Source organism: Schistocerca gregaria, chromosome 7, assembly GCF_023897955.1.
Source record: "Schistocerca gregaria isolate iqSchGreg1 chromosome 7, iqSchGreg1.2, whole genome shotgun sequence".
Classification (NCBI taxonomy): Eukaryota; Metazoa; Arthropoda; class Insecta; order Orthoptera; family Acrididae; genus Schistocerca; species Schistocerca gregaria.
The window spans coordinates 329,046,840-329,073,964 of NC_064926.1; the positions used below are offsets into that span (position 1 = coordinate 329,046,840).

At 46.3% G+C, this 27,125-nt stretch overlaps 1 protein-coding gene across 1 annotated transcript in view; it reads left to right on the plus strand.

Moving 5' to 3' along the window:
- LOC126281174 (zwei Ig domain protein zig-8-like) overlaps positions 1–27,125 on the plus strand; it is a 338,900-nt gene that overhangs the window by 259,568 nt on the left and 52,207 nt on the right. Inside the window, exons 2-3 of the mRNA XM_049979860.1 lie at positions 11,663–11,847; positions 23,895–24,105. Coding sequence (XP_049835817.1) covers positions 11,663–11,847; positions 23,895–24,105 — 396 coding nt within the window. The remainder of the gene's footprint in view (positions 1–11,662; positions 11,848–23,894; positions 24,106–27,125) is intronic.

Consider the following 27,125-nt stretch of genomic DNA (forward strand, 5'->3'; position numbering starts at 1 on the left):
GCCTAGGCAGCAAAATAACCCATGTTGGATGGAGCACGGCGGTCTCTCCTGGCGGTGAGAAGTCTACTAATTTGAAACATAGGCCTCAAAGAAGAAATTTCTCAGAATCTACGTTCGGAGCACAGCATTGAATGATAGTGAAACGTGAACTGTGTGGAAACCGGAACAGAATAACATCAAAGCATTTGAGATGTGGTGCTGCAAACGAGTGTTGTTAATTAGGTGACTGATGAGGCAAGGGATGACTGAGTATATAGGTTGCAACTGCTGCTCTGAAAAGAAAAGGTAGGCACAGGAGAGGAAATCGTGGTGGGGTGCATAAAGCTAACATGAAAACTCATGACTAAAAAACTTTTTTCGCGTGCACACTGTGATTATTTTCACCAAATATTGAAAACCAACGTGTGTTTTATATCCCAGAATAATCAGTTAAGCTTTTTTAGGGGCAGGCTCGTATTGTGTAGCACGATCACGGAGGTGTTCAAAATAAATGGTTCAAATGGCTCTGAGCACTATGGGACTTAAGTTCTGATGTCATCAGTCCCCTAGAAATTAGAACTACTTAAACCTATCTAACCTAAGGACATCACACACATCCATGCCCGAGGCAGGATTCGAACCTGCGACCGTAGCGGTTGCACGGTTCCAGACTGTAGCGCCTAGAACCACTCGGCCACCATGCCGGCTCGGCGTTCAAAATAAACCGTTGTTTTGTCCACATGTGTTTTGGCCTCTATATGTGTCGTAATGTCTTCATAATGAGCGCCAACTTCATCACCACCTTGTCCGCGGATGAGCAAATGGCGGTAATAACCAGACTTCTGGTCTTTTCGCAGCCAGTAATTTACGTCATTAAGACCTTCGTTTGAGCGTCGCGGAATGTTTGCAAATCTTTCAGTGAAATTTCTGCAACAGTTCTCCTTTTTCTTTGGAGTTACTTTACACTCAAAACGAAAAAGAGACAATACAGCAGTGTACAGCTCAATCTTAACTTGTTGACTAGTACCCCACCAGAATCTGTGAATGGTGGTTGAGTGAAATAATTATCGTCAGCGGTTTTTGCCACCATTACGTCTGGAGTATCGAATACTGTACCGTTGCTTCATTGAAAAAAGAAAAAAAAATACACTCGAGATGTGTTGTGAACCAGATATCCAGATTATTGGAACCTACTGAACATACAAAGGCCACTCCAGAAGAAACGCACAATGAGTTTTGATAAACATCCAGTTTATTTACCGTATCTATGAATTTTTTACAGTATATTGATACATTATTGAGAGGAAAAATGTAATTTTTTCACATAATTTTCGTCCCTTTCAGCTGCCTTAAGCCACTATGGAACTAACAAGGGTATGGTTCAATCCGACGTGTCGAAACCTACCATGAAATTTCACAGTTACCATTTAGTCGAATTGCCAACTCATTTAATATCCACAATAGTTAGCAATTGGTCTGCGATGGAGATAAAACTGAAACACTTTTCAGGACAGGTTTCGACATGTACTGGACCATTCCTTTTATGACCTGTATACCTGCATGGCAGAAGCCAGGATGAGCACATTTGAGTCGCTGTTTAGCAGCCTTTACAAAGCAGTCATCGTCTTCAAATCTCATTCTGCCAAGGGATTCCTTCACTTTACCGACCAGGTGGTAATCACAAGGTGCCAAATCAGGGCTGTAGGGTAAGTGTTACAAAGTTGTACAACCAATCTTTGTCATCTGTTAACATTCTCGGAACCCTCGTGGTGCACATCTTTCTCTCAGCTACTTCAACATTCTTCACTCACTCGCTTTTCCTATTCCTACACTGTTTGACAGTTCGTTTGCTGTTACGCGCTTGTCAGCAAAAGTACTGGTGTGATTACTTTCATCAGATAATCTGCTTGCCAAACGACTAACTGCACTGTGATCAATAGCGTCGTCCCTACATACCTTTTTCAATCTCTTTTAAATGTTGGTAACTGTCTCGTTCTCACAACTCAGGAAGTTTATTTTAGCACGTTCCTTCGGCGAACTTTAAGTGCAGCAGTCAACCTCACTGAGTGCTACGACAGGGCGACTTCCGGAAAAAGTTAAACTGAATTTGAATGCAAGCGGGGTGAATGTTTTTATGACCGTGAATAGCTAACAAAGAAACCACACGGCTATCGAGTTTTTGTATATTTTTATATTTGTGTTACGTTAAGTTCAGAACTCAAACATCAATCCTCAAAAGCCTTTCGGTGCTACACTCAAGAATTCTCGAGAAGTTTTTCCGACCGTCCTTAATACGCTAGAGGAAGGTCGTTGTTCCGACTCTGTGTAGAGGGCACACGCGGAGGTCCTCAGTTCCATACCAGCAACATTACAATTTTCAAACGAAGGTCCATGTTCAACAAGAATTTCCTTGAATTGTAAAATATACAAAGACGCGAAACACTTAATTTTTAATTTTTTTGAAATCAAACGATCTTGATTAACAACTTCTTATAAAAGTTAGGTAGTTAAGAATTTATATTTTCAAAGGAAACTTGAGTTTTTTGTACAATACGTAATTAAATATGAATACGTGAATTTCTCATAAAAATGGCATTTAGATACGGATTAATTTGTATATATTTGACGAATTTTGTATTTGCGTGATATACGTAATCGAACTGAACGGAAAAAGAACGAAAAACTAATGCCCGAAACAAGACTCGCTTCAGCGATTACCAGCCTTGAACGCTACAGAATTTTTACACCTTTACTTATTTTATGCTTCACGGAAATTTTCGTAGAACTTGCACTTTTTTTAACATTTGAATCCGATGGGAATAAAACTCAGAGTGGGCGAGTGCACTACTTCAGCGCAATGCTGCTTGTCGAAAAATGGACCTCCTTTTAGCTCAGTAGAAGCCAGGAATTCTGCTAATACGCCACAGCGGACAACCTGGCAAAGCACGTTTCTTCCACCGCCACGCAACGCTGGAAAAGGCAGAAACTGCGAACGCCCCGAATTTGAATGTCAGTGCAGTCGCAATGCACACAACTTGCTTTTATGTTTCACATTTCTTAACAACATAGATAAAACACGGATCAACTTCTCAGTATTATTGATTTTCGGTGCTATGAGCACATGATATAACTTTTTCTTATGCAAACAGTTAGCATACAGACAGACGCAAACAATATGACAGAAAACAGTACAGCGGGAGTTGGGTCGTTCTGAATACGAAAGTGGGGCAGCGGGTGACTTACTGTGAGCAGTTTGGTGCAGGGAGACCGCCCGGTTAGCCGTGCGGTCTAACGCACTGCTTTCCGGGTGGGAAGACGTGCCGGCCTCCGGCACGAATCCGCCCAGCAGGTAGTGTCGAGGTCCGGTGTGCCAGCCAGCCTGTGGATAGTTTTTAAGGCGGTTTTCGATCTGCCTCGCCGAATGCGTGCCGGTTCCCCGTATTCCTCCTCGGTTACACTATGTTGGCGATTGCTGCGCAAACACTTTCTCCACGTACGCGTACTCCATGATTATTCTACCACGCAAACATTGGGGTTACACTCGTCTGGTGTGAGACGTTCCTGGAGGGAGGGAGGGGGGGGGGGGGGGGGGGAGGGAGTCCACTGGGGGTCGAACCACACAATAACCCTGGGTTCGATGTGGGGCTGTGATGGGGTGAGTGGCCTACTGTAGCCTGTTGTGGGGTTTTGAACCACTAATGGCTAGGCGGGGACGAAGCCTCTCCGTCGTTTCTTGGTCCCCAGTTCCATACAGTACAATACAGTAGGTGCCAGGGCTGTTCTCATCAGAATCGACAGCAAAACAACACTGACAACGATAGTTCTGGTATAGATGCCGAAGTCGCAAGCTGAAGATGAAGAAATAGAGAAAGTGTGCAAGTATATTGAAAGCGTAATTCAGTACGTAAAGGGAGATGAAAATCTAATAGTCATGGTGGATTGAAATACGGTTGTAGAGGAAAGAGTAGAAGAAAGGGTTACAGGAAAATATGGGCTTGCTACTAGAGAAGAAATACTAATTAACGACTGCAGTAAATTTCAGTTACTAATAGCAGATACTATTTTCAAGAATCACAAGAGGAATAAGTACACTTGGGAAAGGCAGAGATTTCGAAATCAGAAGGAGATATAGACACAGATAACAATTTAGTAGTGATGAACAGTAGGTTGAAGTTTACGGTATTACTCAGGAAGAATCTGTGCACAAGGAAGTGGGATACAGAACTATTAAGGAATGAGGAGATATGGTAGAAGTTCTTTGTAGATAAAGATAATGAGTTAAGGAATAGCTCAGTAGGTAGTTCAGTTGAAGAAAAATGGAGGGTTCTAAAAAGGGCAATCACACAAGTTGGAGAGAAAAACATAGGTACAAATAATATAACTGCGAAGAAACAATGGGTAAAATAAGCAATATTACAGATGCTCGATTAAAGAAGGGAACAGAAAAATGTTCAGGGATAATCATCTTGTGATGTTGCAGTTCTGCTTGTCATGTCCGTGTTTGCTATAAAAATAGGAAGAGGAATTCCGCCTTATGCAAGACACCTTTTGTCTGTTTTGTTTCACCCAGACATGTTTCAGCATTTTTTGTGCTATCTTCTGTGGGTTATGTTTTATTTTCTAACTGTAAATTTGTTGTTACATATTAACAGGTACGGAAACTTTTGGTACTTAATATTTTACAATTGTGAATGAATAATTGTTGTAAATATTATACATCATTTGTCCATAGTTCACAGCTGAAATATGTATTAACGACCTGATGCACTATGTGTTGTTTATAACATTATGTCACTGTTCTATTAAAGCTTAATTGGCATAAAGGGTGGATGTATGTAAACAAATGCAATTATTGTCGGAAAGACTGACTCGTTACACTCGTATGGAAAAGCAAAACAGCCTTCGGTGAAATTAAGGTAGCATTAAGGATGTAACTGGAATTCCACTGTTAAATGCAGAGGAGAGAGCGGATGGATGGAAAGAGTACACTGAAGGCCTCTATGAGGGTAAAGATTTGTCTGATGTGATAGAAGAAGAAACAGGAGTCGATTTAGAAGTATAGTTTTATAGTATTATAATCAGGATTTAAGAGAACTTTGGAGAATTTAAGATCAAATAAGGCAGAAGAGATAGATAACATTACATTAGAATTTCTGAAATCATTGCAGAAAGTGGCAACAAAATCATTATTCACGTTGGTATGTTGAATGTGTAAGTTTGACGACAAAAAATCTGACTGTTGGAAAAAATATCATCGACACAGTTCCGGAGACTGCAAGAGCCGACAGCTCACGAATCCAAGCTGCTGACCAGAATAATATACAGAAGACTGGAAAAGAAAATTAAAGGTGTGTTGCAGAGGCAACGGAAAAAGCTTGCGAAGTTCAGAAGAACGCGAAATCCCGAAGATTGGCTAAAATTTACAGACGCGCGAAATTTGGCACGGACTTCGATGCGAGATGCCTTTAATAGGTTCCACAACGAAACATTGTCTCGAAATTTGGTAGAAAATCCGAATAAATTCTGGTCGTATGTAAAGTACACAAGCGGCAAGACGCAGTCAATACCTTCGCTGAGCAGTGCCCATGGTACTGTAACCGACGACTGTGCCGCTAAAACGGAGTTATTGAACGCAGTTTTCCGAAATTCCTTCACCAGGTAAGAATATTCCAGAATGTGAAACACGAACATCTGCTAGCATGCGTTTCTTAGAAGTAGATACCTTAGGGGTTGCGAAGCAACTCAAATCGCTTGATACAGGCAAGTCTTCAGGTCCAGATTGTATATCGATTAGGTTCTTTTCAGATTACGCTGATACAATAGCTCCCTACTTAGCACTCATATATAACCGCTCGATCACCGATAGATCTGTACCTACAGATTGAAAAATTGCGCAGTTCGCACCAGTGTTTAAGAAGGGTAGTAGGAGTAAGTACAGACCCATACCATTCACGTCGGTTTGCAGTAGGTTTTTGGAGCATATACTGTATTCAGACATTATGAATCACCTCGAAGGGAACAATCTATTGATACGTAATCAGCATGGCTTCAGAAAACATCGCTCTTGTGCAACGCAGCTAGCTCTTTATTCGCACGAAGTAATGGCCGCTATCGGCAGGGGATCTCAAGTTGATTCCGTATTTCTAGATTTCCGGAAAGCTTTTGACACCGTTCCTCACAAGCGACTTCTAATCAAGCTGCGGGCCTATGGGGTATGGTCTCAGTTGTGCGACTGGATTCGTGATTTCCTGTCAGGAAGGTCGCAGTTCGTAGTAATAGACGGCAAATCATCGAGTAAAACTGAAGTGATATCAGGTGTTCCCCAGGGAAGCGTCCTGGGACCTCTGATGTTCCTGATCTATATAAATGAGCAGTTCTCTTAGGTTGTTCGCAGATGATGCTGTAATTTACCGTCTAGTAAGGTCATCCGAAGACCAGTATCAGTTGGAAAGCGATTTAGAAAAGCTTACTGTATGGTGTGGCAGGTGGCAGTTGACGCTAAATAACGAAAAGTGTGAGGTGATCCATATGAATTCCAAAAGAAATCCGTTGGAATTCGATTACTCGATAAATAGTATAATTGTCAAGGCTGTCAAATCAACTAAGTACCTGGGTGTTAAAATTACCCTAACTTCAGTTGGAAAGACCACATAGATAATATTGTGGGGAAGGCGAGCCAAAGGTTGCGTTTCATTGGCAGGACACTTAGAAGATGCAACGAGTCTACTACAGAAACAGCTTATACTACACTCGTTCGTCCTCTGTTAGAATGTTGCTGCGCGGTGTGGGATCTTTACCAGGTGGGATTGACGGAGGACATCGAAAGGGTGCAAAAAAGGGCAGCTCGTTTTGTATTATCACGTAATAGGGGAGAGAGTGTGGCAGATATGATACGCGTATTGGGATGGAAGTCATTACAGCAAAGACGTTTTTCGTCGCGGCGAGATGTTTTTACGAAATTTCAGTCACCAACTGTCTCTTCCGAATGCGAAAATATTTTGTTGAGCCCAACCTACATAGGTAGGAATGATCATCAAAAAAGAGAAATCAGAGCTCGAACAGAAAGGTTTAAGTGTTCGTTTTTCCCCCGCGCTGTTAGGGAGTGGAATAGTAGAGAGATAGTATGATTGTGGTTCGATGAACCCTCTGCCAAGCACTTAAATGTGAATTGCAGAGTAGTCATGTAGATGTAGATGCAGATAAAGTTTGGATTTAGGAAAGGTTAATGTACCAGAGAGGCAATTCTGACTTTGCAGTTTATAATGGGAGCGAGACTAAAGAAGAATCAAGACACTTTCATAAGATTTGCCGACCTGGAAAATGCGATTGACAACATAAACTGGTGCAAGATGGTCGAAACTCTCGGAAAATGGGGGTAAGCTGTAGGGGAAGACGGGTAAAATACGATATGTACAAGAACCAGGAAGAAATAATAAGAGTGCCATTAAAAAGGGTGTAAGACAGGTATGTAGCCTTTCGTCCCTACTGTTCAATCTATGCATCAAAAAAGCAGTTACGGAAATAAAAGAAAGGTACAAGAGTAGAATTAAAATTCAAAGTGGAAGGACAGCAATAATGAGATACGCTGATGACATTGCTCTCCTCAGTGGAAGTGAAGAAGGACAGGATCTTCTGAATGGAATGAACAGTCTAATGAATACAATATATGGATTGAGAGTAAATCGAAGAAACACGAAAGTAATGAGAAGTAGCAGAAATGAGAACAGCGAGAAACTTAACATCAGGACTGATTGCTCTCGAAGTAGATGAAGTTAAGGAATTCAGCTTCGTAGGCCGTAAAATAACCCATGACGGTCGGAGCAAGGAGAAGTTAAAGCATACTGGCACTGGCAAAAATGGGATTCTTGGCCAAAATAAGTCTACCACTATGAAACATACGCCTTAATTTGAGGAAGAAATTTCTAAGAATGTACTTTTGGAGTACAGCATTGTATGGTAGTGAAACGTGGACTGTGATGCTATCGAAGAATGCTGAAAATTTGGTGGACTGCTAGGGTAAGGAATTGGGAGGTTCTCAATGAAGAGGTTCTCGGGAAAATCGTCGAGAAAAGGAATATATGTAAAATACTAACAAGAAGGGATGGGAATGATATGACATCAGGGAACAACTTCCATGGTACTAGAGTGAGCTGTAGAGGGTAAAAACTATAGAGGTGAACAGAGACTATAATACATCCAGCAAATAACTCAGGACGTATATTGCAAGTGCTACTTTGAGACGAAGAGGTTGGCGTAAGAGAGGAATTCGTGTTGGGCCGCACCAAACCAGTCAGAAACTGATGTCAAAAATACACATTTGTTGATCGAAATTTTATGGCACTTTTTAGCCTTTTGGAGACGTGGAAACTGTAACTGAGGAAAGCAATGTAGACGTTCTGTACTATTTTACGTTAAAAGTATTTGCCTTTAAAAGAGCAATGACGTCGGAGATCAGTTACATCTGCACGTAGACAGGAGCACTTTAAACGGTTCCTAAAAGGCTCGATAACAGACGTTAGATTGACAGTGTTCTAAAAATGTTTAGGATAATGTCCTTATACCTCTTTCAAGGCCGAAATGAATTTTTCGGACTTTCGTTAACGTTAGTGAGCTTAGGGAACAGGGTTATCATTGTCAGAATTTGTCCCTCTTAAGACGTGACTATCTTTTTAAATGCATCCCCGTCAAATTAGGAATAAATTATCTTACTATATCTTACTGTGGGCAGTGTGCAGTCAAGTCTACTTAAAATACGAAGTGTGCAGTCCATTCCGAATGTCCGAAGTTTCGTTCCTGCACTCCTTTTTCCTTCATAGATTCACCAATAGCAAGTTTAATACCTAAAAATCGTTTCAGGCACACCCCTCGACTTAACCAACGTACTTTGCAGTAACACGTGAAGTTTCCACACTCTTCGATCAGCTCCATTAAAAACTTTCGCAACTGACAGTGGAGTAATGCGTGCGACTTCAGAAATTTTAATATTTGTACCACAAATTTCTTCATGTCCTGCATTCCTGCAAATTTAGCACAAAGTCCTTCTTGATGTACAGAACAATGTCGATTGCTGTAGTTTTTTTACTCCTTCATTATCAACTAAATCTATAAATTTTTCCTGTATGATACTGTAACGTCGTTTCATAGCAATTATACAGTATCCATCACACTGAAGATTCTCATCCGTCTCTTCTGTGATTCGTATTCATTTTAAATTAGTGTGACGATAGATCGCTGGCTGCCAATTTTTGTGCAAACAGCCACTGAGTATGTGAACATGACTCATACCACGAACAAGGAATGAAAGACAAGCCCGCGCGGTTGGCCGTGCTGTCTAACGCACGCCTTTCCGGAGTGGGAAGGAGCGTCTGGTCCCCGGCACGAATCCACCCGCGGATTTGTGTCGAGGTCCGGTGAACTGGCCAGTATTTGGATGATTTTTAGACGTTTTTCCATCTGCCTCGGCAAATGCGGCCTGGTTCCCCTTATTCCGTCTCAGTTACACTATGTCGGCGATTGCTGCACAAACAAGTTCTCCACGTACGCGCACACAACCATTACTCTACCACGGAAACATAGGGGTTACACTCGTCTGGTGTGAGACGTTCCCTTGGGAGGGGGGGGGGGGGGGGTCCACCGAGGGGCCGATCCGCACAATAACCCTGGGTTCTGTGTGGAGCGGCGGAGGCGTGAAGTGGACTGCGGTAGTCGTCCTGGGGTTGAGGACCACTGCGGCTGCGGCGGGGACGGAGCCTCTCCATCCTCTAGGTCCCTGCTTAACATACGATACAATACAATACAACGAAGGGTAAACAACGCTGATACCACGATTCTGTCGAACTCAGCATGTTCGCCGACCGAAAAATGCCACACAGCGATGCTAAACGATATATCACGCTGTTCTGGGTTCTTCCGAGATGCTGCACATGTAAAATTTGGCACGCCGAGGTCAGCCCTGCTTTAGCCTATTAAAAGTTTTGGGAAACATGAAACTTAGTTTTTTTCGAGAATTTTTGAGAGTCGTATCTAGGAGCTTTGGAGGGTGATATTTGAGTTCTGAATTTCACGTACCATAAATATATATAAAAAAATACACTAGTGACATTAAAATTGCTACACCAAGAAGAAATGCAGATGATAAATGGGTCTTCATTGGACAAATGTAAAATACTAGAACTGACATGTGATTACATTTTCACTCAATTTGAGTGCGAAGATCCTGAGATCAGTACCCAGAACAACCACCTCTGGCCTTAATGAGGGCCTTGATACGTCTGGGCATTGAGTCAAACAGAGTTTGGATGGCGTGTACAGGTACAGCTGCCCATGCAGCTTCAACACGATACCACAGTTTATCAAGAGTAACGACTGGCGCATTGTGAGGAGCCAGGGCAGCAGTCGTACATTTTCTGTATACAGAAAGGCCCGTACAGGACCTGCAACATACTGTCGTGCATTATTCTGCTGAAATGTAAGGTTTCGCAGGGATCGAATGAAAGGTAGAGCAACGGATCTTAACACATCTGAAATGTAACGTTCACTGTTCAAAGTGCCGTCAATGCGAACAAGAGGTGACCGAGACGTGTAACCTATGGCACCCCATACCATCACGCCGGGTGATACGCCAGTATGGCGACGACGAATACACACTTCCAATGTGCGTTCACCGCGATGTCGCCAAACACGGATGCGACCATCATGATGCAGTAAACAGAACCTGGATTCATCCGAAAAAATGAATTTTTGCCATTCGTGCACCCAGGTTCGTCGTTGAGTACACCATCGCCGGCGCTACTGTCTGTGATACAGCGTCAAGGGTAACCGCAGCCGCAGTCTCTGAGCTGATAGGCCGTGTCGCTGAAAACGTCGTCGAACTGTTCGTTCAGATGGTTGTTGTCTTGCAAACGTCCCCATCTGTTGACTCAGGGATCGAGACGTGGCTGCACGATCCGTTACAGCCATGGGGATAAGATGCTTGTCATCTCGACTGCTAGTGATACGAGGCCGTTGGGATCCAGCACGGCGTTCCGTATTACCCTCCTGAACCCACTGATTCCATATTCTGCTAACAGGCATTGGCTCTCGACCAACGCGAGCAGCAATGTCACGATACGATAAACCGCAATCGCGATAGGCTACAATCCGACATTTATCCAAGTCGGAAACGTGATGGTACACATTTCTCCTCCTTATACGAGGCATCACAACAAAGTTTCACCAGGCAACGCCGGTCAACTGCTGTTTGTGTATGACAAATCGGTTGGAAACTTTCCTCATGTTAGTACGTTGTAGGTGTCGCCACCGGCGCCAACCTTATGTGATTGCTCTGGAAAGCTAATTATTTGCGTTTCACAGCATCTTCTTCCTGTCGGTTAGATTTCGCTTCTGTAGCACGTCATCTTCGTGGTGTAGCAATTTTAATGGCCAGTAGTGTATATAAAAACACATGTGGCGTGAGATCTTGAAAGACGTAGAACAAAAGTTGGATTTAAAAAAAAATGTATATATTGTGCGTTTCTTATGGAGTCACCTTGTAATGTGTAGAAAAGCGCAGGTTTTCCAAATAAACGGTAAAGTTGCTGTTCGCTGTCTTCATTCACGTGTTGTAAAGCCCTGTGACGCAAAATGTTTGCAGAGTTTGTGTATCCGTGCCGTGGCTTGTAACGGCTGGAGACGGATGTTGCAGGAGGCGCGGGTCCCGGGTCCTCCAGCAGCCGCTTCGTGACGGACTTCCTGCAGGACGGCACGCAGGTGGCGGCAGACGGCGCCGGCGGTCCCTACTTCGACTCCTCGGTGCCCGACAACCTGACCGGCCTCGTGGGGAGGACGGCCTACCTCAACTGCCGTGTCAAGAACCTCGGCAACCGCACCGTGAGTACCAGTTCCTCATCACGCATATCTGTCGCTGGTGTCTCGGGATTTGCGACAGCACAGTGCACTCGACGGCGAGACTCCTTATCAGTTTGGGCTCGCCAAAAGTCAATAAAACATTCAGAAGCCAAGATCGCATAAATATTTATTTGTAACTCTTCAGGTTTTCCCGGCGAGATCTCGACATATGGAATAATCGGGTCTACTGCCGGATGTTTGTGTCGCTCTGGCACAATATTTCGGCCACGTAACTGTTGGCTTCTTCAGGTGCTACCTGAGGCTGCCGTATTGGAGGATCTTGTTCAATATTTGTACCCAGACTGCGCTGGGTGTTCTCTTTGCCGTCCGCGCCCGCCTGGCGCTGCTTGTAAGGTGTTTTCACTTCCACAGTGATCCCTCGGACGTCCGCTCCCGACTTGGTCGCCATCTGTGGCAGCTCTCTGAGGCCCCTCACAGTCACTGTCACTATCGCTTATCCATACGAGTGTGCCCTGACTCATGATGGGAGCAGGCTAAGCATATACTGCTACACTCCTGGAAATTGAAATAAGAACACCGTGAATTCATTGTCCCAGGAAGGGGAAACTTTATTGACACATTCCTGGGGTCAGATACATCACATGATCACACTGACAGAACCACAGGCACATAGACATAGGCAACAGAGCATGCAAAATGTCGGCACTAGTACAGTGTATATCCACCTTTCGCAGCAATGCAGGCTGCTATTCTCCCATGGAGACGATCGTAGAGATGCTGGATGTAGTCCTGTGGAACGGCTTGCCATGCCATTTCCACCTGGCGCCTCAGTTGGACCAGCGCTCGTGCTGGACGTGCAGACCGCGTGAGACGACGTCCCTCAATTCACGCCTGTCGCGACACCACTGGAGGCGGGCTGCACGATGTTGGGGCGTGAGCGGAAGACGGCCTAACGGTGTGCGGGACCGTAGCCCAGCTTCATGGAGACGGTTGCGAATGGTCCTCGCCGATACCCCAGGAGCAACAGTGTCCCTAATTTGCTGGGAAGTGGCGGTTCGGTCCCCTACGGCACTGCGTAGGATCCTACGGTCTTGGCCTGCATCCGTGCGTCGCTGCGGTCCGGTCCCAGGTCAACGGGCACGTGCACCTTCCGCCGACCACTGGTGACAACATCGATGTACTGTGGAGACCTCACACCCTACGTGTTGAGCAATTTGGCGGTACGTCCACCTGGCCTCCCGCATGCCCACTATACGCCCTCGCTCAAAGTCCGTCAACTGCACATACAGTTCACGTCCACGCTGTCGCGGCATGCTACGAGTGTTAAAGACTGCGATGGAGCTCCGTATGCCACGGCAAACTGGCTGACACTGACGGCGGCGGTGCACAAATGCTGCGCAGCTAGCGCCATTCGACGGCCAACACCGCGGTTCCTGGTGTGTCCGCTGTGCCGTGCGTGTGATCATTGCTTGTACAGCCCTCTCGCAGTGTCTGTAGCAAGTATGGTGGGTCTGACACACCGGTGTCAATGTGTTCTTTTTTCCATTTCCAGGAGTTTATTCCAGCATAATCCTATATTTGTGGAGTGGCTTCCTCACGGTCCGAATTGGCCTGAGGTGTTTTCTCGGGGGGAAGGGAGGAGTTGTCCTTTTTCTTTCGCGAGACATTATCCTCGTAACAGGTCAGGACAAAGCGTGGTTGGCCTGTGGTGAATATGTTGGCCCAAGTCCCTAATGAGCCTATTGTCGGACCGTACGGTGCGCTCGTAGAAGACCCGCGCCGATTGTTTAAATCGGTAGCGGAGAAAGGGGATGCCGGTTTGCTGGTGTAGCCGAGCGGTCGAATAGAGCCTCGGTAGGCGTCCTGTTCTGCACCCTCTGCAGCTTGTTGATGTGTGTGTCGGCCGCATTGCCCCACTCCATGGCCGCATATTCCAGCACTGGACGAACCAGCGCCAGGTACAGCGTGATGCCTTGGTGGGGAGGCAGGGTAGACTACGGGTTGAGCAGAGGGTACAGAACGTAGGTGCCCGATTGCTCTGCCCCTGACGTCCTCGATGTGGGCTTTCCACGTTAGCTTCTGATCGAGAATGACTCCCAGGTAACGGCCAGTTGTGCTCCATGGGACGGGGCTTCCCATGACGGTGACTGGCGGAAGATCTGGTGGCAGTGGTCCTCGCGTGAACGCCACTGCCTGGCTCTTCGCCGCATTCTGCTTCAGGCGCCACTTTGTCGACCACGCACCAAGGGCCTCACATCCACTCTGGAGCAGGCGGCACATCTCGACTGCGTTCATACTCCGCACTAATAGCGCCGTGACGTCGGCGTAGAGTGCCAACTTCACCGGCGCCACGCGCGGAGCGTCGGCAGTGTATATGGAGTAGAGCAGGGGGCCGATAACGGACCCCTGCGGCATTCCACCACGGATGGGTCGGTGCGTGGACGTCCCCTCGTCCAGGCGGACGTAGAAAGTTCAGACGGTTGAAATGGCTCTGAGCACTATGGTACTCAACTGCTGTGGTCATCAGTCCCCTAGAACTTAGAACTACTTAAACCTAACTAACCTAAGGACATCACACACATCCATGCCCGAGGCAGGATTCGAACCTGCGACCGTAGCAGTCGTACGGTTCCGGACTGCGCGCCTAGAACCGTGAGACCACCGCGGCCGGCACGTAGAAAGTCCTGTCAGCCAGGTACGATCGGAGTAGGACCCCGTGCGACGTCGGGACCCCGTGCACAAACAGTTTGTACACGAGGCCGTCGTGCCACACAGAGTCGAATGCCCTGGAGACGTCGAGGAACACCGCCCCGAGGTATTCCCGAGTCTCCAGGGCGCGCATGGCCTCTTCCACTGGCCGCATCAGCTGATGGACCGTGGAGTGACCCCTCCGGATGCCGAACTGCTCGTCCGGTATCACTCCTTCTGCTGTCACGTGGCGAATCAGGCGCCTGGCCGAGAGGCGCTCGAACACTTTGGACAGAGCCGGTAGCAGACTGATGGGTCTGTAATTGGCGGCGTCACGCGGGTCCTTGTTTGCTTTGGGGATGGCCACCACCTCTGCATGTTTCCACACAGAGAGGTAGACACCCGAGCGAAGGACCTGGTTGAAGATACCCGCCAGCAGTGGATGGGCCCCTGCTGGAAGGTTCTTCAGCAGGTGGTCGGTGACCCCATCAGCGCCTCCGACCTTCCTAGTATTGAGCGCCTTCAGCTGTGCTGCCACCTCCGCCTCGGCTTCGATTACGTCCCCGTCGTCCCTTGCCTCCAGGAACACCGGGAGTTGCTCGGCTACCCGCTGGATGTGGTCTTCATCCATATTGTCGTCCACGGGGGTGAATGACGATTCGAATTGGTCCGCCAGGACACCTGCTTTCCGTCTGGGCTGCAGACGACGTGTTGCCCGCCCAATATCGGTGGTATGCGCTGTCGTCGGCACAGGAACGACTTCACCGTGCGCCAGGTGCTGCCTTCCTCTGGGTTGAGGGAGGCGACGAAGGCCGACCACACGCTGTTCGTGTGCGCCTCAGCCCCTGCTTTGAGGCCCATCACAGAGCTGCCACAGATGGCGACCAAGTCGGGCGCGGACGTCCGAGGAAGCACTGGGGAAGAGACCTTACAAGCAGCTAAGGCGGGCGCGGACGGCAAACACGAACCTGAAGAAGCTGGAGACTCTCCAGAATCGCATCCTTCGGCTGGCCTTGCACCTGCCTTACGATTTCCTCACCGCTCATCTTCTCGACATCGCGGAAGTACCTCTGTTACGTGACCTGTTCCAGGCGACCGCCCGCACCTTTTACGAACGTGCTGTCCGGTCACACAACGCACAAATCCGGACGCTGGGCCGCAAACTGTCGCGCAGCGTCACCACCCGCTGGCCACACCTGCTCGCTGCAGAACTGTGCTGAGGAGACACCCAAGAAGACAATCTACATGTGAAGACGCATGACATCGGCATGCATGGGAGGCAAAGCTATAACTGCTGCGAGCTCCACCACACATCGGAGGACACGTTATCTCCATGCAGATCCACGCGAGGTACGCGAGGACGGCAAACAGAGCACCCAGCGCCCTCTGGGCATAGCTACTGGACAACATCCTCCAATAGGGCAGTCTCAGGTAGCTCCTGAAGAAGGCAACGAGTTACGTGGCCGAAATATTGTGCCAGAGCTACACAAATATCCGGCAGTAGACCCAATTATTCCACATGTCAATATTTATTTATTTAAAGCAACCGGTTTCTGCTATGAAATGTGTTCGTTTTAAGTTGGACCTCTCGCCAAGTTGTTATCTGGATAAAAAATAGCACGTTATAAAAGGTATGTCATTGCTAAAATATTTAAAAACATAAAACGCGTTTTTAAATGAATACGTTTCATAACAAAAATATATTTTAGTTCGTGAAGATGACAGCAAAGTTGTTGAAACCGGTTATTTTCAATAAAGAAATATTTCTGCGACCTTAGCTTTTGAATGTTTTCAGCAAGTAGGCTTAAAACAGATCGGTCCGTCTGTCTTCTCCAAATGAGAAAATTCACGAAAATAAAAACATCTGAGCAGAAGTATCCGAACATACAGTCATGCTCACAAATTAAGAATAATTCTGATACTTGGTGAAGCAACGCTCTGGTGGGCGATTTGCGGGTTTAATTCACTTCGGGGTAGGACCATGCGATGCATTTGACGTGCAGTCGTTGCCCTGTGGCGCTGGCAGCAGTCCACGTACGCAGAGGTGTATTGGTGCATGTGAGAGTACGGTGCAGCGAGTAAGTGTGCAGACGTTTTCAGACGTGCTAATGGTGACTGTGCGTTGCAAATGGCTCAAAGAACACATATTGAAAACGTTATGAGGGGTAGAATATTAGGGCGACTGGAGGCTGGTCAAACACTGTAAGTCGTAGGAAGGTCCCTCCGTGTGCCACAAAGTGTGATCTCAAGATTATGGCAACGATTCGAGCAGACAGGAAACGTGTCCAGTCTCTACAGTACGGGACGTCCACAGTATGAAACACCACAAGACGACCGATATCTCACAATCAGTGGCCGCAGACGGCCACAGAGTACTACAGGTACCATTGTTTGGGACCTTACCATAGCCACTGGAACAGCTGTATCCAGACACACAGCCTACAGACGACTGAGCAGATATGGTTTATTCGCCCGGAGGCGAGGAGCATTCCACTGACCCCTGGTCACAGGAGAGCCCATAAAGCCTGGTGTCAAGAACACAGTACATGGCCAGTGGAACAGTGGTCCCAGGTTATGTTCGCGGAAGAGTCCAGGTGTAGTCTAAACAGCGATTCTCGCCGAGTTTTCATGTGGAGCGAACCAGGAACCAGATACCAACCCCTTAATGTCCTTGAAAGGGACCTGTATAGAGGTCGTGGTTTGATGGTGTGGGGTGGGATTATGATTAATGCACATACACCCCTGAATGTCTTTGAAAGAGAAACTGTAACAGGTCAGGTGTCCAGAATGAGAGTTTCACTCTGCAGCGGAGTGTGCGCTGATATGAAACTTCCTGGCAGATTAAAACTCTGTGCCGGACCAAGACTCGAACTCGGGACCTTTGCCTTTCGCGAGCAAGTGCTCTACCAGCTGAGCTACCCAAGCAAGACTCACGCCCCGTCCTCACAGCTTTACTTCTGCCAGTACCTCGTCTCCTACCTTCCAAACTTTGCAGAAGGTTCGCAGGAGTTTGGAAGGTAGGACACGAGGTACTGGAAGAAGTAAAGCTGTGAGGGCGGGGCGTGAGTCGTGCTTGGATAGCCCAGTTGGTAGAGCACTTGCCCGCAAAAGGCAAAGGTCCCGAGTTTGAGTCTCGGTCCGGGACACAGTTTTAATCTGCCAGGAAGTTTCATGTCAGGTGTGTCGTGATGTCATTTAGCACCAGTATGTCAGCCTTTTCAGGGATGCAGAAGATATCACGCCAATGGAGTGGCCTGCCTGTTCTACAGACCTAAACCCCATCGAGAACGTCTGGTATGCTCTCGGTCGACGTATCGCTGCACGTCTTCAAACCCCTAGGACACTTCAGAAGCTCCGACAGGCAGTGGTGCAAGAACGGGAGGCTATATACCAGCAGCTGCTCGACCACCTGATCCAGAGTATGCTAACCCGTTGTTTGGCCTGTGTACCTGTCAATGGTGATCATATCCTATATTGATGTCGGGGTACACGCGCAGGAAACAGTGGCGTTTTGTAGCACATGTGTTTCGGGACGGTTTTCTCAACTTATCACCAATACCGTGGACTTACAGATCTGTGTCGTGTGTATTCCGTATTTGCCTATGCTATTAGCGCCAGTTTTGTGTAGGCACACGTTGTGTGGTACCACATTCTGCAATTATCCTTAATTTATGAGCATGAGTGTAGATTAGTGGACATTTATATATGTCCCCTTCGCTTTTGTGACGGCTTCAAATTTGCTGTGACTCCTCAAAAGCCGAAAGCAGAGAAGGTAGAGATGCTGGACACAGGGTCTGGAGGGAAGTCGACATTGTGACTCGTATCAAAGGATTTCCGTGTGTTTATGTCGGTACCCTGGCCAGGCCAATACCTTCCAAGAAAGTTACTGCCCACAAATGCCTTACAGATACTGCTTTGTGACAGGGTGCATTGTTATCCTCATAGAATTTCCAACTCCGAATTGTTCCCCCGCTTTATGTACAACACAATGCTGCTATGTTGATATATTGTCGCATTTAACTTCTTAAACACAATAAAGGGATCATTTTCTAATATTGAAGAACACCTACATTAGCGTAACTCCACTTCCTATTTGCTTCACTCTCAGCACAATATATGTTGGCACGTAACGTTCTCCACGCATTCCTCAAACCCAAATCATTCCAACGGATTGTCAGAAGGTACAACGTGATTCATAACTCCAAATCACTCGTCTCTAGCGATCAATTGTCCAGTGGATTCGCTTTTAACGCCATCTCTAGCGTCGCTTAGTACTGACTGCAGTAACGTATAGCTTATGAGGAGCTGCTTGACCACTGTACCCGTTTCCTTTTACTCACCACCCACAATCCTTGTGCCAGCTGGAATTCTGGTAGCACTTTGGAACGCACGACTGAGTCCTTCTGCTGTTTCCATGCGATTTTTTATTACCAGGTTCTGGAAAGCTCGACGCTCGCTGTCCCTCAGTATGTGTAGTCTATCGTGGTTTTGATTTAGCTGTGGTCGCTCCTTCGGCTTCCGCTTCACAATCACAATACCAACAGTCGACTAGTGTAGCTTTAGAATGGTTGCACACACCATCACAGGACCACCCTGAAAAGGCGTCCTGGAGGAGAATGTGTCTTCTACAGATCCTCTCTCTTCCGTCAGGTGATCAGAGGTCAAATGGCGACTCATCTATGAACAACACTTCATCCCACTGTTTTGCTGTCCAGCCAAGGTACTCTCTTGCGAAATGCAGTAGAGCTGTGCAACGCTCTCTTGTCAGTTCCGGACCTGTACTGAAGATTGGCTCCTTCCAGTCTTCTTCGAACGGTTCTCTCACCAGCATTGCCCCCCGATCCTGGTGGAGTCGATTTAGTGTTTCAATAGCGGTGGTGTCACGGTTGAGGAGCGGTCATCTCTCTGCGATGTTGCTCCTCTCGGGCCTGTTCCTAGTCTCCTTGCGAAGCCTCCATTTTCCCTGTATTTTCGTACTGTTCGGAAATAGTGGAAGGTGTAGCCTTCAAAACTTCTGCAACGTAATGCATGCTGCGGCCATCTTCCACCAAAGCAACAGCTTTCGCAGCTTCTTCGGGGCTTAACGGCATGGTTACTCCAGAAAGCTTATTACCAAAATCAAAAGATCCTACAGACACATGTGATTGAAAGAGAAACAATTCAGGGTATAACCATAAGCCCTACGAGAGCGGGGAAACATTATCCACTCAATTAACTTATCGTAACTGGGATTCACATTCATGTAAAGATTTTTTCAAAGCCATCATGTTTACGCCAGTGACTGTTAAGCTTTTTATTTCCACTATTGCAATTTCGGCCTTAGGCCATTATCAGGTTCAGATGTTCTGGCTTTAAACCATGTCAACTTTATACACGCGGACACATTTATATGTCGTTGTCATTTGCTGTTATATTTATGAATGTATATAACAGCAAATGACAACGACATACACATGTGTGTGCTTGTATAAAGTTGACATGGCTTTAAGCCAAAACATCTGCACTTGATAATGGCCTATGGCCGAAACTGCAATTGTGGAAACAAAAAGTTAAGCAATCGCTGTTGTAAACATGTTGTCTTTAAAAAAATTTCTTACATCAGTGATGTGTTTTACAGGTTGCGCGGGAAAACAACAATTGAGGCTAGTGCAATAAACAATCAACACTTCATTTTTTGATTGCAAAGCAACGCCAGTAACATAACCCGTCTCAAAAAATTGGTTGAAGTTCTTCAATTCGATTAAATAGCTAATTAAACAATTATTGCACATCATGTATTGGCTGTTGCTTTTTCCGTAGTAAGCGACAAACATTTTTTCTTTCATCATATTATGAGTGTTATCAGCGAGAAAAAGTTTCGTGAATGCTTGGAATTATGTGCGAAGTTTGTTGTAAGTGATGTGCATGCGAAGTTTGGTTGGAATCGGTGCCTTGGCTTAGATGGAGATGTTAAAACATACATTTAGGAAACGTACCATATGCTGGGTGATGAGAAAGTCAGTATAGATTAGAAAACTGAATAAATCACGGAATAATGTTGATAGAGAGGTACAAATTAACACACATGCATGGAAAGACAAGAGGTTTTATTAGAACAAAAAAAAAATACAAAAGTTCAAAAAATGTCCGACAGATGGCGCTTCATCTGATCAGAATAGAAATAATTAGCATAACAAAGTAAAGATGATGTTCTTTACAGGAAATTCTCAATATGTCCACCATAATTCCTCAACAATAGCTGTGGTCGAGGAATAATGTTGTGAACAATACTGTAAACATGTCCGGAATTATGGTGAGGCATTGGCGTCGGAAGTCGGTCCATCACGATACACTTGCGACTTCAGGTAACCCCAAAGCCAATAATCGCACGGACTGAGGTCCGGGGACCTGGGAGGCCAAGCATGACGAAAGTGGCGGCTGAGAACACGATCATTACCAAACGACGCGCGCAAAGAGATCTTTCACGTGTCTGGCAATATGGGGTGGAGCACCATCCTGCATAAATATCGTACGTTCCAGCAGGTGTTCATCAGCCAGGCTGGGAATGATGCGATTCTGTAACATATCGGCGTACCTCCCACCAGTCACGGTAGCAGTTACAAAACCAGAATCGCTCATTTCCTCAAAGAAAAAAGACCCGACAACGGTAGATGTGGTAAATCCATCCCATACCGTGACTTTCTCTTCGTGCAATGGAGTTTCCACGACATTTCTAGGATTTTCGGTAGCCCAAATTCTGCAGTTGTGGGCGTTGACATACCTCGTAGCGTGAAATGAGCTTCGTCGGTCCACAACACGTTACTCAACAAATCGTCGTCTTCCGCCTTCTTTTCAAACGCCCGCACCGCAAATGCCCTCCGCTTCACTAAATCGCCAGGTAACAGTTCATGATGCCGATGCATTTTGTACGGATAGCATTAGAGGGTACGCCTATGTGCCAACCAAACAGTAGTGTATGGAATGCCAATGCGACGTGCGACTGCACGATTGCTGACTTCCCCGTGCATAGACGAACCTGCTACAGTCTCCATTTCTTCCTGAACTCTCTCAGCAGCATTACGCCTTGTGCTCGGTCGGCCACTACGGGGTCTAACGTCTAAGGAACTCGTGGCTTCGAACTTGTAAATCATTCTCGCCACAGCTGCATTTGTCAACGGACCTTTACCCATTCGAATCCCCTTCCTATGGCGATAGGATAGTAACACTGAACTAGCACATTCCCCTTTCTGATAATACAGCTTCACTAAAAACTAAAAGCGCCTTTTCAGGTGACATCAACATGCTGCGACTGCTGGCGCATCTGATTCTCTCTCTGTTTTTCTTTTTTTTTTTCTTTATTGCGATTTCATTCCCCTGCCCCATTTGGGCAGGGTATGGCTGTCAGTGGCACAATCCACCGCTCTTCAGCCGAGTGACATGACCACTAAAACAAGAATAAAAGGATACACACATAAGGAGATAAAAAAGGGGAACATAAAACAGAGTAAGGGGAGTAAATGGAGATAAAAATACACTGACATGGAGACGCTCATGGGGGACAGTTAAAAAAGTCACCAGAAAGTAAAAAGAAACACACAGTTGGCGATTCTTAAAACACATAGAAGACACTGAATGCGCATGCACAGGTTAAAAGTCGGCCACAGTATTAAAAACACCCTGGAACAACACACTTAAAACCCACTTGGAGCACATTCGACGAAGAATAAAACTGCCAGGTGGGACCTGCCGAGGGAAAGGTCAGAGAGGATGGAAAAGGAGGGCAGAGCATGGGGCAGCTGGGGAAGCGGCGGGATGAAGAGAGGAGGGGCATCAGTGGGTTCACGAAGAGGCAGGAGACACGCGGGGTGGGAGAGGAAGAGGGAAGACAGGGCGGGAGGAAGTGCAGAGACACTGAAAGGAGGCACAAGATCTTGAGGGGGAGTAGGAGGGGGAAGCCGCTCAGGAGGAGGGAGGGGGAGGAGAGGGAACCCTGAGGAGGAGGCAGGAAGATAGGGTTAGAGTTGTTAGGAAGGGTAGATGTCAGTGCGAAGCTCGTCATCTGAGAGGGGTAGACGGTGGAAGTTGTGTTGGGAAGGGAGATGGAGGGTGTGGAGATGGAGAGAGGGTGGAACACAACGGTAAAAGCGCAGCAACTGGTGGGGGGTGGAGAGGAAGGGAGACACCAGGGGGTGAGGGCGATCAAGCAGGTGGACAATATATAGTGCCTGGATGTGTTCAAGGATAAGGAGAAGGTGGGGGAAGGGGATGAGGTCGTAGAGGATGCGCGTGGGGGACGGAAGGCGGATGCAGAAAGCGAGGCGGAGCGCATGGCGTTCTAGGGTTTGGAGGGCTTTATAGAACCGGGGAGGGGCGGAAATCCAAGCTACACTGGCGTAACAGAGGATGGGGTGGATCAAGGATTTGTAGGTGTGAAGGATGGTGCAAGGATGCAGACCCCACATCGAGGTGGACAGGAGTTTCAGAAGGTGGAGGCAGTTGTGAGCTTTGTTTTGGATGGTAAGGAGATGGGGAGTCCAGGTGAGGTGGCGGTCGAGCGTGAGGCCAAGGTATTTGAGGGTAGGAATGAGGTGGATAGGACGGCCATAAATGGTGAGGTAGAAATCATGGATGTGGAAGGAGGGGGTGGTGCAGCCTATGATGATCACCTGGGTCTTGGAGGGATTAACATGAAGGAATCGCTGGTTGCACCAAGTGGTGAATTGGTCAAGGTGGGTTTGGAGGTTACGTTGGGACCGTTGAAGGGTGGGATAAAAGGCTAGGAAGGCGGTGTCATCAGCGACCTGGAGAAGATGAACAGGAGGGGGAGGTTTGGGTATATCAGCAGTGTACAGGAGATAGAGGAGAGGGGAAAGGACAGAACTTTGGGGCACGCCGGTAGAGGGGTAGAAAGTACGGGAGTTGGAACTGTGGATAGTCACATAGGAGGGAGATTCTCTCTCTCATTACAGCTCCTTTTATACATGATTGTCATGTGCAGTCACTGACGTTTTGCTGTCCAGCGCCATCTGTCGGACATTTTGTGAACTTTGTAATTTTTTTTGGTTCTAATATAACCCCATGTCATTCCAAGCATTTGTGTCAATTTTTACCTCTCTATCCACATTATTCCGAGGTTTATTAAGTTTTCCAATTTCACCGACTTTTTTGATCACCCAGTCTGTACATCCATTTTTATAATTTGTGTAGATTACTCGTCATTTTTCTCTACTCATAAAATCTTGTGTTCTTTTGACTATTGAATGCAGTACAAATGTGACGTAAATACAATAATAAGTGATAAAGCGCAATCTTACGAATACTATTTTCACGCAGCTTCATCCCCTCGCCGGGGAGAGCAGTGAGTTCTCGACGTTGACAGCTGAACGGGTGTTGGTCGGCAGGTGTCGTGGGTGCGGCACCGCGACATCCACCTGCTGACGGTGGGCCGGTACACCTACACGAGCGACCAGCGCTTCGAGGCGCTGCACTCGCCGCACACCGAGGACTGGACGCTGCGCATCCGCTACGCGCAGCGCCGAGACTCCGGCGTCTACGAGTGCCAGATCAGCACCACGCCGCCCGTCGGCAGGCTCGTCCAGCTGCGCGTCGTCGGTAAGTGCGCCCACACCCTGACACGAAACCTGGCCGCCGCAGACACTATGTTTCATTAAAATAAAAGTGTAGTTTGTTGTAATCTATTCGTATTAGTACAGTGAACACTTTAATAGCTCTTTCCCATTGCTTTATTCAACACAACAGTAAGCATAAGAAGCAAAATATTCATCAACAATATTTCTTTCACATTTTTTAAAGAGTCTTGCATCTCTCGCATATTTAATGGAAGCCCGCTCCACTTGCTGATATACTATGTGATCAAAAGTATATGGACACCTGCCTCAAGCCGGCCGCAATGACCGAGTGGTTCTAGGTGCTACAGTCTGGAGCCGCGCGACTTCTACGGTCTGAGGTTCGAATCCTGCCTCGGGCATGGATGTGTGTGATGTCCTTCGGTTAGTTAGGTTTAAGTAATTCTAAGTTCTAGGGGACTGAAGACGTCAGCAGTTAAGTCCCATAGTGCTCAGAGCCATTTCAACCATTTTTCGATCCTGCCTGAAAATGGCTTACAAGTACGTGGCGTCCTCCATCGGTAATGCTGGAACTCAATATGGTGTAGGCCCACACTTAAGCCATCGGCACATGGACTGTGCTGTCGAACGTTAGCGTTGAGCGTACCAAGTTCAACGTGCTGTTGAACGCTCAGGAACGATGCGACTTGTGCATACGACACGTGGGCCCCAACGTGGTATACGCGATCGCAGTGCACTCCAGCGGCAGTTTGAGGATTAGATTAGATTAGATTAATACTTGTTCCATATATCATGAATACGACACTTCGTAATGATGTGGAACGTGTCAGGTTAATGAAAGATGTCTGTACAAGATATTACACTACACAAAATATTGCATGACACTAATGCTTAAGTTAGTTTTTTTTTCTCCCTTCATTTATATCTAAAAATTCAGCCAATGAGTAGAAGGAGTTGTCATCTAGAAATTCTTTTAATTTATTTTTAAATGTTGGTTGACTATCTGTCTGGCTTTTGATGCTGTTTGGTAGGTGACCAAAGACTTTTGTGGCAGCATAATTTACCCCCTTCTGTGCCAAAGTCAGATTTAACCCTGCATAGTGAAGATCATCATTTCTCCTGGTGTTATAGCTATGCACACTGCTATTACTCTTGAACTGAGCTGGATTATTAACAACAAATTTCAAAAGTGAATATATATACTGTGAGGATCCCTAGATCCTTAAATAGATGTCTGCAGGATGACCGTGGGTGGACTCCAGCAATTATTCTGATTACACGTTTTTGAGCAATGAATACTTTTCTACCCCAGAATATGATACCATACGAAAGCAGTGAATGAAAGTAGGCATAGTAAGCTAATTTACTGAGATTCTTATCACCAAGATTTGCAATAACCCTAATAGCATACGTAGCCGAACTCAGACGTTTCAGCAGACCATCAATGTGTTGCTTCCAGTTTAACCTCTCATCAATGGACACACCTAAAAATTAAGAAATTCTACCTTAGCTACAGACTTCTGTTCAAAGTCTATATTTATTACTGGAGTTGTGCCACTTACTGTACGGAACTGTATATACTGTGTTTTATCAAAATTTAAAGAGAGTCCGTTTGCTGAGAACCACTTAATAATTTTGTGAAAAACATCATTTACAATTACATCACTTAGTTCTTGGTTTTTGTATGTTATTACTATACTTGTATCATCAGCAAAAAGAACTAACTTGGCATCTTCATCAATATGGAATGGTAAATCATTAATGTCAGTCTTACTTGATCACTGTTCCTACCCAGTAGCAGAATCTTTGCAACATGTGAATTACGAAGCGTAAAAGAAACAGAAGCAAAATATCTTTATACAAGGAGCGCAAGCTGTCCTGTAGATTAAGCCAATCAAACGAAGTCACCCCTCAAGAAAAGATGAACTTATATTTACATAACATCAAATATTATATCATATACTTATATTAAAATAATAATAAAGTATGAGAACTTAATAAAAACGCGAATGGTAGGAAAGAAATTTGTAAGTGATAAGATACGAACCACCGCCTCAACAAAAGCTCATTTCTGGAGAGAGACGCTACACATTACGCTAAACCAACAACATGCTCCTTGTACTTAATCATTTGTTACCCCTTACTAAAAATGTTAATCGTATATAATTACGTGACTAACTGAAACTCAATTATAACAAATTGTACCAAGAACAATGCGCGTTTTGGGCGGAACTTCAGTGTGTCGCTGCCGTCAAATACCCTACTGTCATAATACGCAAGTTACAATAATTCTTTTGCCACGAATATGATGCTTCTCATTATTTTATTGGAACGAATCACACAACTAACAACGGGTTTTCAAGTGATTCTCAATTTGCTGGTGCTCAGAAACGGCATATATACACTCCTGGAAATTGAAATAAGAACACCGTGAATTCATTGTCCCAGGAAGGGGAGACTTTATTGACACTTTCCTGGGGTCAGATACATCACATGATCACACTGACAGAACCACAGGCACATAGACACAGGCAACAGAGCATGCACAATGTCGGCACTAGTACAGTGTATATCCACCTTTCGCAGCAATGCAGGCTGCTATTCTCCCATGGAGGCGATCGTAGAGATCCTGGATGTAGTCCTGTGGAACGGCTTGCCATGCCATTTCCACCTGGCGCCTCAGTTGGACCAGCCTTCGTGCTGGACGTGCAGACCGCGTGAGACGACGCTTCATCCAGTCCCAAACATGCTCAATGGGGGACAGATCCGGAGATCTTGATGGCCAGGGTAGTTGACTTACACCTTCTAGAGCACGTTGGGTGGCACGGGATACATGCGGACGTGCATTGTCCTGTTGGAACAGCAAGTTCCCTTGCCGGTCTAGGAATGGTAGAACGATGGGTTCGATGACGGTTTGGATGTACCGTGCACTATTCAGTGTCCCCTCGACGATCACCAGAGGTGTACGGCCAGTGTAGGAGATCGCTCCCCGCACCATGATGCCGGGTGTTGGCCCTGTGTGCCTCGGTCGTATGCAGTCCTGAT